This window comes from Coffea eugenioides, chromosome 6 (assembly GCF_003713205.1).
Source record: "Coffea eugenioides isolate CCC68of chromosome 6, Ceug_1.0, whole genome shotgun sequence".
NCBI classification, from domain to species: domain Eukaryota; kingdom Viridiplantae; phylum Streptophyta; class Magnoliopsida; order Gentianales; family Rubiaceae; genus Coffea; species Coffea eugenioides.
Window position 1 is genome coordinate 8,010,916 of NC_040040.1, and position 16,501 is coordinate 8,027,416.

The 16,501-nt window shown below is 38.1% G+C and overlaps 3 protein-coding genes across 6 annotated transcripts; all 3 read right to left on the minus strand.

Annotated features, from left to right (window-relative positions):
- Positions 1-1,234, minus strand: LOC113775549. The gene is made up of 2 exons (XM_027320480.1): positions 899-1,234; positions 1-635 (listed from the first exon to the last, which is right to left on the minus strand). Exons 1-2 carry the CDS (start codon positions 1,098-1,100, stop codon positions 352-354), a joined length of 486 nt encoding a protein of 161 aa, XP_027176281.1. The 5' UTR covers positions 1,101-1,234; the 3' UTR covers positions 1-351.
- A 4,547-nt stretch (positions 1,235-5,781) lies between these two features.
- LOC113776043 (phospholipase D alpha 1-like) lies at positions 5,782-10,358 on the minus strand. 2 transcript variants are annotated; one of them, XM_027321109.1, is made up of 5 exons: positions 10,277-10,316; positions 10,082-10,128; positions 9,863-9,963; positions 6,616-8,512; positions 5,782-6,405 (listed from the first exon to the last, which is right to left on the minus strand). In XM_027321109.1, the coding sequence occupies exons 3-5, from the start codon at positions 9,953-9,955 to the stop codon at positions 5,972-5,974; spliced, it is 2,424 nt and encodes an 807-aa protein (XP_027176910.1). In that variant the 5' UTR covers positions 9,956-9,963; positions 10,082-10,128; positions 10,277-10,316; the 3' UTR covers positions 5,782-5,971. The 2 variants fall into 2 exon arrangements, with proteins under 2 accessions (XP_027176910.1, XP_027176908.1); XM_027321107.1 differs by having other exon boundaries at positions 10,082-10,358.
- Positions 10,359-11,848: 1,490 nt separating this feature from the next.
- Positions 11,849-15,700, minus strand: LOC113773025 (TBC1 domain family member 13-like). 3 transcript variants are annotated; one of them, XM_027317537.1, is made up of 9 exons: positions 15,243-15,700; positions 14,790-14,882; positions 14,356-14,460; positions 14,090-14,242; positions 13,903-14,001; positions 13,634-13,762; positions 12,621-12,800; positions 12,380-12,496; positions 11,849-12,188 (listed from the first exon to the last, which is right to left on the minus strand). In XM_027317537.1, exons 1-9 carry the CDS (start codon positions 15,576-15,578, stop codon positions 12,009-12,011), a joined length of 1,392 nt encoding a protein of 463 aa, XP_027173338.1. In that variant the 5' UTR covers positions 15,579-15,700; the 3' UTR covers positions 11,849-12,008. The 3 variants fall into 3 exon arrangements, with proteins under 3 accessions (XP_027173338.1, XP_027173337.1, XP_027173339.1); XM_027317536.1 differs by having other exon boundaries at positions 14,090-14,257; XM_027317538.1 differs by having other exon boundaries at positions 12,026-12,188; positions 12,380-12,470; positions 14,090-14,257.
- Positions 15,701-16,501: the final 801 nt, after the last annotated feature.

Consider the following 16,501-nt stretch of genomic DNA (forward strand, 5'->3'; position numbering starts at 1 on the left):
TACAAAATTGGAAATCTAAATTCAATTTAAGCCAGTACTAGAGGAATCATGCATGTATGTACAAGTACAACAGGAGGCTCCCATTCCAGATTTTGACATCCTACCATTAGGAGGGAGACTAAACTCTCACGCAACATGCAATCTGTAACATAGACCGCCATGTGCCATCATTTTCTCTTTCGTTTCCATACTTCTTGGCAACAATAATCAGCATTTTTTTTTTTTTGCCAAATATATTAGTAGTAATTAACAACTAGAAAGGGACATACCCAAATAAAAATTGCAAGAGAAAAAAAAATTAAAACTATGTACAGATTAAAGGTATAATTACTAGAGGCAATTAGAGCTAGTTCAATAGGAATACGTGGTGCGGAGAAGAACACGGTCCCTGAGAATCCCACTGTATAAAGCTACCCTGTTTGCTGGCATTCCCTGCACTTTCCCACCTTTGAATGCTGCGGATGAAGAAGAAGAAGACGATGAGGATAATGATTCTGCAGCTCTGTTGTGGGAACTTGAACTATAATTGTGCTGCAAGGGCAACTTCTTCCTGTACTCATCGCTGTTGCCAATTGGGTCCACCACGTCCGCAGCAAAATGCACCCTTTTCTTCTTTTTATTTTTCTTCTTCCCATCTGCACATGCCCCACGATTCCATCCCAGAACGACATTATATTCCGAATCTTGGGTAAATATACCATGACAAACAAGATAAGACCAGACGGAGGGGGAAGTCGATAAATATTTTGCATGAGAAAATATAGTAGACTTTTTCTTCTTTCTTGCAAACCATGATTGATTCGTGTAGAAAATTATGCTGATTACCGATCATTGACTTTAGAGAGGAGAAAAGGGTATGAATTAAAATTGTGAAATTGTGCAGGAACGATCACGTTACCTGAAGAAGAAGCAGAGGAGATGCAAGATCGTGGGAGGGGTTGAGGGGACTGGCATGGAGGATGAAGGCTGTTGACCGTGATTGACAACTGGGAAGGTGGGAAAGATTTTTGGAGACGAAAAGCGAGGAGAATAACAGTGCCGGAGACTGCAGCCATGGCGGTGGCCAAGACCATGCCTTGAGAACTCAAGATTGATGACATCACTGATGAGAGAATAAGTTAAGAGATCAAGTTTGAGGAGGAGGAGGAGGAAGCAGATGGTGGTTGAGTTGGGTGATCGGTGACTTTTTCTCTTCTTTTCTCTCTTTTATAGAGGAGAAAACAAACAGTTGGCATTGGAATGGAACTTTTGATGGGTACATTTAGCTGAGCCTGCGCTTTAAAGTCTATAAGAAGACAAAATTTTGTTTGGTACGGCCAATTTGAAGATGTCGTAAAGTTAGAGGCTAGTTGCTGTTTATTAGTATATGCTATAATAATATATGGTTGCAAAAGGAGAAGTGAGAAAAGAAAAAGGGGGCCTCAGGTCTGAGTGCATATGAGACAGAGAGCGGATGGGATTATTTTGTACCCCAGTTTGTCACATAAACAAGCATTAAATGGAAAAGAAAGGGGGAGACAATTAATAATTGGCTTGAAAGAGCAGTAAAAGACGTGAATAAGCGAGCATATGGATTATGGAAAGAAACGCTGATATTGGAATTAGATAAAGAGGGATGAGGATTGGCTAGTGTTCTGTTTGCTCTTCCTGCTGGTGCACCGCACGGCAACGGAATTACTACATATTCAAAGGGGATTTTCATTTCGGTTGCTTCTTCCGCAGGGACAGTGCTCTGTGTTTAACTTACTGCGTGGATGAGAGGTGAGAGTGGTCAGTTAGCACTTAGCAGGAAGGTTTTCAACGGAGCCAAAAAAAAATATGCAGCGCCTGTGGATCACGCTCCTCCAGCCGTGGCTGTGGTGGTTCTAGTTATAAATCATGTAAACATAAGTTAGCAAAAGTCTATAACTAAATGGTTTTGATGGATAAACCAACAGTCCCGCTCAAAGGGCGGTTGGCCACCACAAAAAACTTTAAGTTCTGATGGAGCGATAGACTAAGGTTCAAACTTTGTCTTCCATCAATGTGTCACTATATATGGTTTCTTCTAAATTCATATGGGTATATTTTTTTCTAAATTCATTCGGGTGTATAGTGTACCCATCTAATCTGATGGTGATTCAGTTTCGTCGGTTTCTTTACATGTTAAGTTGTTAGGGCAGCACTTTGATCATTGGATAACAAATGTTCAACCCAACACGGTTTCTTAGAATTTTCAGGCAAAACTTTTGAGGGACAAGTACATTAATAATAAAGGATAGTTGGACTTGGCTCTTCATAGTCAAACTTTTGAGGGACAAGCAAATTAGTAAGAAAGGATAGATGGACTTGGCTACTTTTTAGTAGATTTTCTCTTTATTTTTTATAGTGCATATCACGTGTTTTCATTTATTAACAAAAGTTATTATTAGTTAAATTTAAAATGATCATATCTCTTTTTAATAAATAAAAACACATGTAATACATTCAGACGTGTATTTTAGAAAATGAGGAAACAATTCATTGAGGAGGAGCCAAATCTCGTATGGGGCACAAACGGAACATCAATTGTGAGATTTAGTGAATCTCTTTTTAAGTGTATAAAAATCTAACGAGAAATGTCAGTTTCTCCGACCTAATTAATTCGAAAGAATGTTATGCTGCATTTAGAAATGCGATGCTATTTTGCTTCATTAAAAAAATATAATAATAATAATGTAATGATACTACCATTTTGCATGAAGAGACTACATGAAGCACGACAAATGTATCATAATCTTATAATCTCTCTCTCTCTCTCTTTTATTTCTATCTGAAAATTTTCCCCCATTTTCTTGCCTTCTCTTTCCCTGAATTATGTATAGGTCGAGCAGGCATGTCTTATTCCTTGGCTTTTTTCTCCTCTCTCTCTCTATTACGAGGAAGGATAGAACCCCAAAAATATCAGCCAAAAGATAATTCGAAATATATGACTTGCTCGATGTTCTTCTCCAGCTTGAACGAGGCAGGGAATCGAAGTTCCGTGGCGTAAAACTACAGATGCGTAGACGCTGCAGATACAAAGACCATCACGACAGAATCGTCTCATTCCATCATTTGACCAGCCAACCTTAATCATTAAAGTTGTTTGGTCTGGGCTTTGGCAGTTTACCCCACGCTCAATTCATATATTTATAATATGTATTATATATAATATACTACATTTATATATTTTTATATAAATATATAAATATATTTTTTTATAAATATTTATAAATGTATTATAAATGTATAAATGTATATTATTATAAAAATATAAAAATTATAAATTATAAAAATAATCGAAAATATGTTTTAAAAATACATCTAAAAATAATCCATAAAACATCTACAGTAAAAGTTTTTCATATAGTTTTTGAAAAACAATCCCAAAAACAACTAATCCAAACGGACTTGTATTTGAGAAATGAAATGCTACGGTGTTATTTTTTAAAAACAACCCCAAAAACCGCTAATCTAAACGGACCACTTGTTTGTGGTGAAAAGTCAAAACTTGGTTGGGTTAGAATATCTATAGGATGGATACAGACTCTGTTTGACTTTTTCATTCATAATCTTTGCTAGCTTTCTTTTGTTATTCAAGCTTCTTGCGCCAACTGTATAAAGGAAGGGCCATATTTCACTGGGTTAACTCTAATTTGCTCCCATTAATTGTAGTTTAATTTTCAATTTGGTTCCTAAACTCTAAACTAAGATATTTTAGTAGTCCTTGTTACTTTTTTTTTTTTGTCACAATGATAAAATTTTTATAATCTAATCTAGCCTAATCTAGAAGGATGGGGAGAGGGACTCGATGTGAGTAAAGACTCCATCGAAGAAGGCTAATTAAAACCCTTGTTGAACCCTTGACCTCGCACGCTATCAAGACTCGAGTCTTTTGATGGTGACCATCGTGCCAAAGCCTAGTGGCTTAGTAGTCCTTGTTACTGGGAAGCGTGGGTTTGACACATTGTAAGTTCCCAGACGAGATGCAACATCGGACGCTGACTTTAAAGTTCATCGCATTGAAGATGAAAATGAGTCATATGCTCTACAGTTGTCAGTCATATGCTTCTCTGTCTTTGTTGGGCAGGCTCCTTTCCATGACCCGTTCTTCTCTCCAGTTCCCCTCGATGCATTATTAGATGAGCGATACATGGATCGAGTGATTATCAATAATCATGTTTGCTCAACCTTAGTTGGTAATCAAGTTTGGCATCATTCAGTTTATCATATGTTTATTACTGAAACTTCCATCTTATCCATTCAATATTCCGGCACTTATGACTTACCACAGCTAGAAGTGATCCTTGATCGCCCAAAATTTAGAAGATTAACCCACTTCAAACAAGCAAAATAAAAGGATAAAGTGATAAGCCCTTTTTTTTTTTAAAACTCCGGATCTCTCTCGTTCTTGCTTTTAATTCCAACAATCCTACAAAGAAAAATTATTTGTTATTTTGATAGATTTTTTACTAACCCACCATATTAAAAAGAAAATTAGAATAGTGCCAACTTCACTTGATAAAAGAAAATGTAAAGCGCAGAAGTCGTTTTGTATTAGCTTGAGTAAATTATTTAAATGTACCAATTTTGAGTGTTGTACGCAGAACTAGTCAATCTTGAAAGAAAAAGAAATAAAATAAGCATAAATTGTACCCACAAAAAAAAATTAGAGGCTAAAGGAATTAGAGGTCCTGAATTTAAATCCCTACTCCCGCTCTGTTTCTTAAATCTCATCCATCTTCTTTTTAAAAAAAATTAAAGAAAAACCTTTTAGAGATATGAAAATGCATAAATCTGAGTGTTATTTCAGTATTTTGTACTTAAAGGAATAAACTTTGATATTGTTTAACAAACATGGTATAGCAATGACAAGGGAACCTATTTAATTTAAAAGCAAAATTAGAATAATATGTCAAAGCACATAGTTAGGGCTGTAAATATGTCTAATCAAACTGAATACCCAGTATTGAACCTTATTTAATTATTTTAACGAATCGGATATTGTATTTAAATTTGACTTAATTATTTACGAGACTGAACTCAAATGAGCTTCTATCGAATCGGATTTTGAATAGCTTAAACTTTTAACCTATAAGTAATTTTAATTTTATACTAATGGACTTAAGCTCCTACTGGACTTAAAGTAGATTGAACATAAAATGTTGTTTAAAGCTGATTTGATTAGCTAATCAACCAAGTTCGAGGAGCTCGTGTTAAGCCGAACTTAGATATAGAATATCGAGTAGCTTTTAGTTCATCATTTAGTCTTATACATAGGCCACAAATTTTAGAATTGCCCACAGAACTCGCAGTTACCACTCGTACTACTCGTTTTAGGTCTCAGGCACAGGCACCACAATACCACATCTACTCCGTTGTTGTCTCGGGCTACAGGACTAGTCATTTTTTGTCTCAAGGTCCACCGCTCCAGAACGCAAAAAAATACTCCATCCGTCCCACTTTGATAGTCCTGTTTCTTTTTTCACACAGTTTAAAAAAAAGTAGTTAACTTTGTTGGAAAAGTAAATTTAGGTTGCTATTTTTCTAAAATACCCTCATATTAAATATGGTACAACTTCATGAGAACTTGAATTGATGGTAAAAAAGAATCAACTCTCATTAAATGGGGTAGGTTTATAGTAACAACTACTTACATTGAATAAGGGTATTTTAAGAAAATTAAAATACAACTACTTTTTTCAATTGGAAAGTGGATTACAATTTGGGACAGATGAAAAAGGAATACAGGACTATCAAAGTGGGACGGAGGGAGTAATGGGTACAGCAACAGAATAATATGAGTAGCATTTATTCTTCAAGCAGTAAAAGTCGATAGCGTTTATTTTTCAACTAGTAATTTTCACCACACAGCCTCACAATCAAGAACACTCCAAATATCAACGCTATTGCTATCTCCTTTGCCACACAGAAACAGGAGATTTTTATTTGAAGCTGGAAAGTGGTGCTTTTAAGTGGTGAGAATTGGAGGGTAGTAATCAACTTTGGTGCCAAGAACTTTACCCTTCGTGTCTGGGAAGTACTCAAGCCCAGGCAGTTGAGTCACTTCTCCAGCAGCGGTTACCCCAATGGGATAGGTAAGCAGGTGGCCCGGAAGGTCATGTTCCAGGGTCTCTTTGGAGTAAAGATCCCAGTACTTGTCAGCCATTTGGTTAACCTTTCGGATGCATTCCACATTTTCAGGATGGAGGAAGCGGTTATCTAGCATACCCAGATGCTCATACCATAGTGCCATCCGAAAGCCGTGAATTTGACCCCTGGCTGGCTGCCTGATGGATAGATGATATGGCTGGTAGGCTCCCATGGCAATTTCTGAATCCCTCGCGCCGTCCATTGACCTCTGGTTGATATTGGCAGATCCTATGATGATATATTCATCGTCAACTGCAAAAAAGGAGAACACAGCACACATGTAACATGCAACAGCATGCACAAAATAAGTACTAGTTCTTGATAATTTCCGATTGGCTCCACGAAATCAGCTTTACCTGTAATACATAACTGATGATCTTTATACAGGTCATTTTTATGTAGTGAGCTTTTCGTGGATGGGGGCAGGTATTTAGATAGGGGATGGTGAATTGGGAAAATTACCAATCATCATTTTAGCGTGTACATAGATCATGAACCGCCTGGCTTGCTGAGCTCTACTGTAGTCTGAATCAGGTTCTGGATGCTCGGAAGGTTCGTATTCCCCCCTCTTCTTAGTTTCCCTATTACCCAAGCAAAAAAATGTCAGGTAGTCTTTTGGATTTGCCTCAATCCCTTTTGCATGGAGGGCTTGAGCCACATCTCTATACATCATCTCCATAGTCCTCCTTTGCCAATCCAGTATAGCTTGTACAGATGAACTCTCTGGATAGCCTTCTGGCCACATCGGAACCACAATGTAAACACTAAACCTTTCCCCTGCTTCGATCTTACTGACAATCTTGAGGGATAGTTCCTTTGGGATGAGATGCAAAGCACCGACAACTTCACCCTTGACATCATCTGAATACCACCCAAAAGAGCTTCCTAGGAAATACTGGTTTTCGATGTAAATAAAATTTTTTGCGCGACGAATGGCATTGATGTATGCATCCTGAATACTTCGGTCAATAACGTTGTCCTTACCACTTACAAGTCCAGCCCTGGCTGCTTCTTCAGGAGCTTCAGGGAAACCAAAAGCTGCTCCTCCATCGATGGAACGGAACACCTGAACATTCCACGTTTCATGATCTTCTGGGAACATAACTGGGGATGGAGGGATTATTACGCCTGCCAGTTCTCTCAATTCCAGTAGTAAGTCCTTCTTACCTTGTTTCCTCCACCTCTGCTCAAAATTCTGCAACACATCCCAAGCAACAGGACCTTCGAGCCTAGAGTGAATGTCATGCCACGGCTCTCTTGGTCCACCCTTTTGAATTGAGGAATTCTTAAAATTAGGCTGATGAAAATCATCATGGTGGGCTGTGCCCAATGTCCTGAACAGGGAATGAAAAGGAGTATCGTATCTCCCATCACAAAGATCAATACCACCAACAAAACTCACAATCCTTCTCCTCTCTGCATCTCCGTTTGGCATTTCACTATCTACAACTACAATCTTCTGGTGATGAGTGAACATTGTACCAATTTCTATATTCTGAATGATGCTCCGTCCATCATCAGGATTGCGTGGACACAAGACGCAGTGGACTTCAGTGCCCTCAAAATAAGCCCCTGTTTCTTCATCATGAGTGGCCATCAAGCCATCCTCTTTTAGCAGTTTTACGGAAGTTCGGTCATCCCAAACAAGCATTAGAACCCGCACTCCTTCGTTAGCCTTTTTCTTCAGTAGTTCACCTATTGTCATGTCTCCACCTGGTTTTGGCCTCCTCGAGTCTCTCACTAAGGTGATTTCAGTATAAACAGACCAGCCTGTGATGTAAATCAAATGCTTTGCTTTAGTGATGGCATCGAACATATCTTCCCAACAACGATGGGGCTCATAAAACTTGCCACCAGCCAGAGGAATTTTTGGGATGAAGTTGTCAGGAATATGAGCATCTTGGTAAAGAGTGACTTTGCATCCATTATGCTGACTGAAGAAGGTGTAAGGCACGCCCGGAAACCTTGCACTTTTTATTCCTCGAGACCAATTACGCTCACGAGTAACATCAAAATATTGTACTTTCACATGAATCTTAGAATGACCATGGATAGGCTTGTGGTCATCACCCAGAATAGGAAGCCATCTGTCTATTTCTTCTTCATCCAACAGTTCTCGAACAGGCAAGTAAGCTCTTCCAATTAGTTCCGCGCCAATAGGATTATCCACTTTGACGGTGAATATAACATTTGAGGCCATATGGGCACAGTAAATGTGAAATGACTCGTACCATCGAGGATTTGAATCTCCTTCAAGTAGTCTTGTTCGGCCAACTCGAGCTTTCTCCAAATCCACTGTTGCATAGAGCCTAGAAGCAGTGTTGTTGAAACCAACAACACGCTCAATCCCCTCAACAATCTGCAGTTAACATTCATTTGGAAAGAATTGAAGACGAGAAAGGAGGTCAAACCAATTCAGAAGGCAACAATAACATCCAAACTAAAAGATTAACAGCATCAAAAGATCACCATTTTGGCGGTCAGTACATTCCCAAAAGGTATGAGAGGAAAAGCACTCAATAAAACATAGGTCAAAGTTCAAACCCTAATAATGTTGAAGATAAAACAGGGAAATGCAAGGATCGATGATTTTAGCAACTGGATCTAATTGCTGTATTCTCCTTAAAATCAAAGAAAAGAAACCATTAATGCCTTCTATATAAGACTATCTCTCTCATCCGAGGAAGTCATTTTTTGGTTGCACTGGTCAATTAGAAAAGACAAATAGAACTTCAAACGGGTCATAAATTTCCTCAGTCTAATTGGAGTTAGATCCAGCATCAGTCACAATGAATCACTTTTTTGAGTAGTTTCAGTTGGTTGACTCTTCCATGCCCTTTGGGAGGATTTTTTCGTAAGCATTGAGAGCAAACTATGTTAATCAAAGAAAATACAATGAGGTGGAACAAACTTTTTCAAAAACAAAAAGAGAAGACAGAAATTATCCAGTGATCCAGACAGAGACTTGCCTAAAGTAGCAAGGAAGTGGATCGCAGTTGGAACACAAGGTTTATCCCGATAGCAGCAGTTCGGTGGGATGAAAAAGTCTTTATAGCAATTGAACTTATAATATTTCTACTACATAATTTTCTTTTAGCAAATCTACTGCTGCTCTTATTTCCCTCAGAATTTGAACTTAAATTCTAAATATCCTAGAAACTCGAATTTGCCAGCAACAATTAGGACTGCAAAAAGCCCTGCAGGCTATTAAAAGTTCTATCAGAGCGCGATAAGATAGCCTTATGGTCCAGGTTTAGTTGAAATAAATGATTCTCGATTTGAACCCATATCTGTGAGGGGAGGGAAAACATTCAATATGATCCATGTCAAACACTACAAGAAAAACAAGTTAAGGGACTTCAAAGTCTTGAATGATCCATGTCAAACAATATAAGCAAAAAAAAAATCTAAGGGACTTCAAAGTCTCCCTGTCCATTCATTCACAGCCAATGAAACATGTAAAAGCTGCACAACATTGCAGGAACTTGCCTAGACTATGATCATCTCTGAGCTAATGCAAGCCTGTTGAAAGTCAATTTCACTAGTAGATGTTCATAGATGCAAGAGATCTTAAAAACCGAGATCTAAACATCAGCTCTTTACATGATTAACAAGTATTCTCCCACTTATTCAACAAACCAGAGCAATTCAGGTGATCGGTATGGTATGCGAAACACCGTATGTAACTGGATAATACTGCAAGATTTACCTTATGAAGAAGGTTTTGACCGAAACCCCCTTTTAGTTTATCAATCTCATAGATTGTGGCATGAAGAGTTCCATGGAGCAAAATCTGAGCCATCCGTCTTCCTGCAATAACTTGATCAGAAAGTTTATACTCGGAAATCCTTACTAACACCAAGAATAATTAAGCAGAGCTGACAACTTTCTTTTGAGTGTGTACAAAAAACAAAAAAATTTAACTAACCTCAAAGAGTATGCAGTTAAAGCAGGAAACTTGAGCTGAAGACAACTGAAAATTGATCACAATTCACAAGACTAAAGAGATTAAGCAGCAAGGGGGCAAAGAAAAGGACCCTCAAAAAATTAGCCACCAGTTGACCTTCATCACCTCGTCTTTCTCACATGCAGCAAGTAGTCACTTGTATATAATAGTAGTACCTTGTCAGGCTCTTAGCAGGGGAGTCGGGATGCACGGCCGGTTTTAGACTTTAGGGAGGAAGTGAGCTACGCAGCGGTACTATTAGTTTTCATTCATCCATTCAATCAAATCGTAGGCTCCGTTTTCATTCATTCAAATCATAATGGACAAACGCCACTTGGAACAATTGAAATGTTTTACACGTGTTTTACACGCGTACCATGTACTATAAACCTCGCTCATTAACTTGTGGTTGCTTTCTTTAAATTGCTTAAGAGAGAATTAGTCAATTGTCAAGTAGCCGAAGTTTTGCCTGTGCCATAGTAAATTAAACGGTAGATTGCTTCTTATGCTTGCTGTAACTTGATAAATTGATGTAAATAGGCCAAAGCCCATCAGAACTGCACTTTGCAAACTGTTGTTAAAGCCCTCTAACCTAAGTCATCATTTAACTTTATCCCGACTTTAGTTGTTGAGCAAAGTAGTCAAATCGTGATTTTGAGAGTTGGGTCCCCTGCTACTCGATTAGATGAAGAAATCTCAGTGGCACGGTGATCCAATGGATATCCCTTTTTGAAGTGCGTCCCAAAATGCTTCCCACCAATAAAATATTAGTGTATAGTACCACAAAATGATGTGTTCTATGGCCAATGGGCATCGTCCAGTTGGCTGATAAACTTTGCTCTGTCTTCTTCATCGTCGATAAGGAAGTAAGGGCGTCTACTCTTGTCTGCACTGCAGTGCTCCAATATCCTTTTGAATCTTCTTTGCGCTGTGATCTTGAGTCAGTTGGCAGTTTATGGCCAGGTTCCAGTGCAAAAGTAAAGACCGATCCATGATTAGTAATTAGTATAGTAGTACGTGTCTGGTTAAGATAAGTTATTGGGGCCAACTGCCGACAGAAGAGTTGATGAATGAGCTTTTACTTGATTAATTTATGAATCTGGCAATAAGCTATTGGGGTAACCATCAAGGTCAATGACGCTTGAAACTTGAAAGAGAGAGCCTTGCACTAAACGGAGAAAAGGGTGCCCGATTACGACATTGTCCTGACGTTTGACAATCCGTGGAATGGAATGCAAAACGGTGATGGTTTTATATTTACTTTAGCCTCAGAAAAGCCTTACATTAAACGAAAGTAATATGCTCCTTCAGGGACATCGTGGATTAATAGGTTTTTCCCGCGAAAAAAATCAGTCTCATGTAGGTGCAAAAAGGTTACATGAATTGAACTACCTACGAGCAATTGTCGTTGTTGGATTCGGTTCATCAAAGGTAGCATTTGAGGGCTAATCCAAGACAAATGGCGTGTCAACATTCACTGACTAAAATTACCAAAGTGGCAATGTTTGTCAAAGTCGGCCACCTAATATTAATAATGAGTAATGAGGTCCCAAATAAAGTAGAACCTCCAAATGATTACACTTTCACAAGCAGCTTGTCTGTTCTTGCTCTCATTCCAAATTTAACTGCTCCCATCTTCGTATCTCCCGTGCGATAATTTGTGGATTTTCACAACTCAAACCCCTCTCAAAGTTTCTGTCGAATTGGGTTGTTAACAAGTCTTTGTAGCTCACAAACTAGCGAAGCAGCTTGTCAATTGTAGTCTAACTATGTCTTAGCATCTGTCCCGTAAATAAAAAGAAATACTTCACAAATAAGAGTTGCATGTAATTCAACAAGTCAGAACACGTCCTTGCCAGTTTTTTGAGTTTCTGGGTACAAGCTGAGTGTGCATGTTTAAGTTACAACATTAGAGGGATACATGGAAGGAAGATGTATCAGGAGTGATATCCTGTGCTACCTGGAGAATGCAATCAATATTAATTTCAGGATAGTGTTGCAAAAGCTTCAAGTTGTCCACAAAATCACCGCTCAGCAATCTGGTTTTCACACACAATAGCATTGCACAACAGACCCGTAAAAGCATGTCCTGCCCAGAAAATTTTTCCATTTATACATTAATCTTCGCAAAATGCTAATACTAGCAAGTTATATGACACCCGTGAGGAGAATTTTTCTATTTTCTCTTCTTATCAGGATATATCATGACTTAGGGAGAGAACAGCAATGAGTAAATCGTAATTGATTATGTACAATGGTCTACTGGGATGGGAGAACAACCTGAATGCCATGAGGATTGCTCAAGAGGGAATCCCAGATTCTCAAAATGGTTCGAAAATTGAACTCCTGAGTAAGTAGCAGTGTGATCCACCTGAATGCATAGAATTGTGGGTTAACCTGTTCAATAGGGCACAAAACAGGCATTATGGTTTAGGAGTTAAGTTGCAGTTTCGAAACAATAACTGGGAAAGATGAGGTTAAGCAACAATTATTATCCATGCAGTCAGGCAACTCAGCTCACCTTGTTTGTGAGCTCAAGATGCCTCCACAATTCCTCATCACTGGCTTTTAACAATTCAGATAGCCGCAAAAGGGTAGAGCGGATACCCACTGAACTGTTATCCATTTGTTCACAGAAGTGATCCACAGAGTCACTTATGAGTCTAACAAAACAAGAAAAACTGTCTGCTTCTACATTTGCCTGGAAAATGGAAGATAATAGCAGCTCTGCTAAATAGAGGGCCATAAGAAGCTGAATGGAAACTGCAAAGAAATAAGACCTAGCTTTTGGAGTTTAGCTCTCTGAGGAAGTTTCGGTCATTTTTATTGCATAGGGGAACACTTTATAAGTTCCAAGGGAAAGCCTTGACAGGAAGAACCTATTGGAAAAGTTCTTTATATTAAAAATAGGATTTTCAAGAGTTGCGGAGGAGTTTGAGGGCAAGGAACAGCCCCAGCCGTCTCCCGCAGAACACCTGCCAATGCACACATTTGTGCTTCCATTTACAACTTTAGCACATATGGAAATTTCACTCCAAAAGAATCTAAACTACAGTTTTGTACCAGATTTAGCTTCTCCAGACATAAAATTTATCAGAAGATTGTAGGCATTGAACTGGAAGTCCTATAACCACCATTTCTCGGTGGTATAATACATGCAAATTAATACAGACTTATTCATTCAATACCATGAGAAAACCTCCATGGTTTGATTTGTCTTAAAATTGAATTCTCGGATAAGTGCATTATCAATTCAGGGCCAACCCCACTGTTTAAAGATCATACTTAAGGAACCTCTTGCATGCTGATAAGTTTGTAATGACTGATTGAAATGACATCAACAGGAACTTAAAAGGAAGGATGAATTTGGTAGCAACAAGTGCCAGTACCTACTTACTCTATGATCAAAAATTGTGAAAACAGCTTTTGACATGTATTGGTAAGTTTAGCTTGGAACCTTCCGAAGGAAAGGACCAATTAAAACAAGAAAATTACTACAAGCATCGCATCATGTGGTTTGAAGAAATTTCTTACAGAGTTTTTCTCTTCATGGTCGGTGCTCAATACATAATATAGTGGAGCTAAGACCTCATTCATGCCTTGCACATATCGAATTTCAGGATTGAGTTTTGCAAACAGGAGAAGTATATTTTTCATAGATTCCTGCAGAATGATATGTGATGTTGTAAATGAAATTGAATGTAAGTACCATAATCAAATTTACAAGCTCTCCATTGGCTTTGATCTTTGAGCAGTTCAGATTCATTTGCCAACGTCTAGAACCAATAAGAATCACACAGTACCTTGCTTTTCCTACTTATAGCTGAGTCCCCAGAGAAGAATTTTATGGTTGGGTGTGTTCTTTCCAGGTCACGGTCTATCTGCTCTGAAATTTCTGCAAACTAGAAATAGAAGGTCTCAAATGTAATAAATGTGGAATCAAGCATCACAAAACAATACAAAAGATCTCAAACTGGAGAAGATGCTTACCTCAAAGTATTTATGCCAAACACTAGCTTTTCCTAAAGACAGGGGATGATCTTCATTTGAGATCTCTTGTCGTTCAAGGGGTTCTGCAGCATGAGCATTGGCCTGCTGGTCAATGCCTTCCGCTGCTTCATCTTTCCTCCTTGAAAATTCTGACTGTCTACAATGAAGCTATTAATTAGCTTATCAAAACACTAGAAAGGGAAAAACACAAACAAGTATTTGGTAGGACAAGAGACAGAAAAGATCGCTCTTAATTAGCTGATTACCGGGCTTACGAGAAATTCCTCTTTTAGCCTAGCATATTTCAGTCGGTTCTCTCTCAACTCCTTTTCCCACATATCACGAGAAGGAGGTAAATACCCAAGTAAGAGCTGCAAATTTGCAACATACCAAAGCTCAGAGAAGTTACTCATTAAATATCAAAAGAAACACGTTTATTCTTTAATCCAATTTCATTAACGAAGCTTCTTTTATAATGACACGGTTAAAGGAAGGAGGTAAAGCTCCTTCCTTGCATATGGATCCAAGCTAAAACAAGTACCTCGTGTACATTACCAAAATACAAAATTGAGGTGGATATATTTTAGGAAGTACTGGAAACAATCAAAACAAAAGGCTTGAGTCTATTTGCATTTTAAACGCATTCTTGTTTATTACCAGGAAAAAATTGATGGCAAAATGATCAATTAAAAACTTTTACCTTCCAAATTGTTGCCCGCAAACCTCCTCCATCAGGAATCCCTGAACTAGCAATTCTTTGCAATTTCTCCAAATTAATTTCCTTCTGTGAAAGCTATCCAAACACAAGCCATAGATAAACATAATAAAATAAACTTTTTTTGTAGACTATACAGACATGAAAAGAAGCAGCATTGCCGCATTCTCTCCCAGGAACACAAAGATAAACCAAGAATCCCCTAGTTAGCAGAAGCCTAATCTAAGCAATAGTTACAGAATCGTTGTTGTCAGTCCATTTTGCTGCTTTAACTTCTAATTGAAATTTTATGCGCCAATTAAAAAAAATCTACTCCCTGAAGAAATATTTTGTCTTCTAATGAATTTCCAATTTTAAATGAAAAAGAAAATTAACCCAAAAAGAAAATTGAGTCGGCCGAATAAAGAAAATGGAGTAAAGTAGGCTTCTTCTCCTGACCTCATAATCAAGATCGGATCGCTTATCATCAGCGTCAATGGCCTCCACATCTACTTTGTGTTTGGGAGGAGCCCTGATTTCCGAGAAGCCAGCATCAGACTTCACATAACTTGTACCTTCATTCTGATGGTCATCAACGTCTCCATGCGAACCCAACCCAAATGGCTGAAAGGTTTCTAGTTCTTCACCAGATTCCAACTCTCTATAAACGACTCCATTTTCGTCTTCTCCCCCATCACCATGGGCATCAAAACCAGCCACTAAACTGCCAAGCCCATTAGGAAATGAATGGTGGGATTTCTGTGGGAACTTAAGCAGCTTTTTCCCCTTCAGCATTGCTTGTCCTTAAAGACTCCTTCGAACAGAGTTCCACCGAGTAACTTATTCTGAGATGATTTTGCAATTTGGAAGATGGGATTTGGCTCCATGGTTTTGCAACTTTTCTTTTGTCTTCTCAGTTCTCTGCTGTGAAGGGAATGGTAGTTAATCGTTGAATGGTTGGCGGGCCTGATGTGGGACTGGGATCCAACAATAGTTTTTTCTTCTTCTTCTTTTTTTTTTCATTTTTTGGTGGGCAATGTCAATGTGGATGGAAGAAATGAGAAATTAGTATGGGTAAAATGTACTATTTTCTTGAGTTCGATTGGTGTTTGAATTGAGCATCCTAAAACTGAATTTGTTTTTAGGGGATGAAATGGGAGCCCCCAACAACTTTTATCGGAGGAGATTAATTATGAAAAGGAGTATCATGGAGAAGTTGATTGAAAAAAATATGTATAAATTTATTCTTTTTTGCATTTTTTATAATTAGCTATTAGAAATTGTTGAGGGAAAAAAAATAATCGGCAATAATGTAATATATGTAAGATAATAAAAAGTAATTTAAAAATATACCAAAAAATATTTTTTTTGAAAAAAAACTTACAAGCCAAATGGCACGTGAGATGATAAAGTAGATATATTTTTTTTGTCATCGCCACTTTATCTATATTATCTTACTTTAAGAGGGAGATCCAATTAAACATACGGGAGATCGATGAGAACTGAACCACTATCAAACCAGTCGGATGCATTACGCATTCATCTAAATTTTTTAAAAAAGACATATATTATGGCAATTGGTGGAAGTCAAGAATTAAGGACTTGACACTCTTGTCTCCTACGTCACCAAACCTTAAGGACTTAATGGTGGCCACCAATTGCCTCCAATTAGTAGCACATTTTAGATGATGAAGTACATACGAAAACACTAGCTTGAG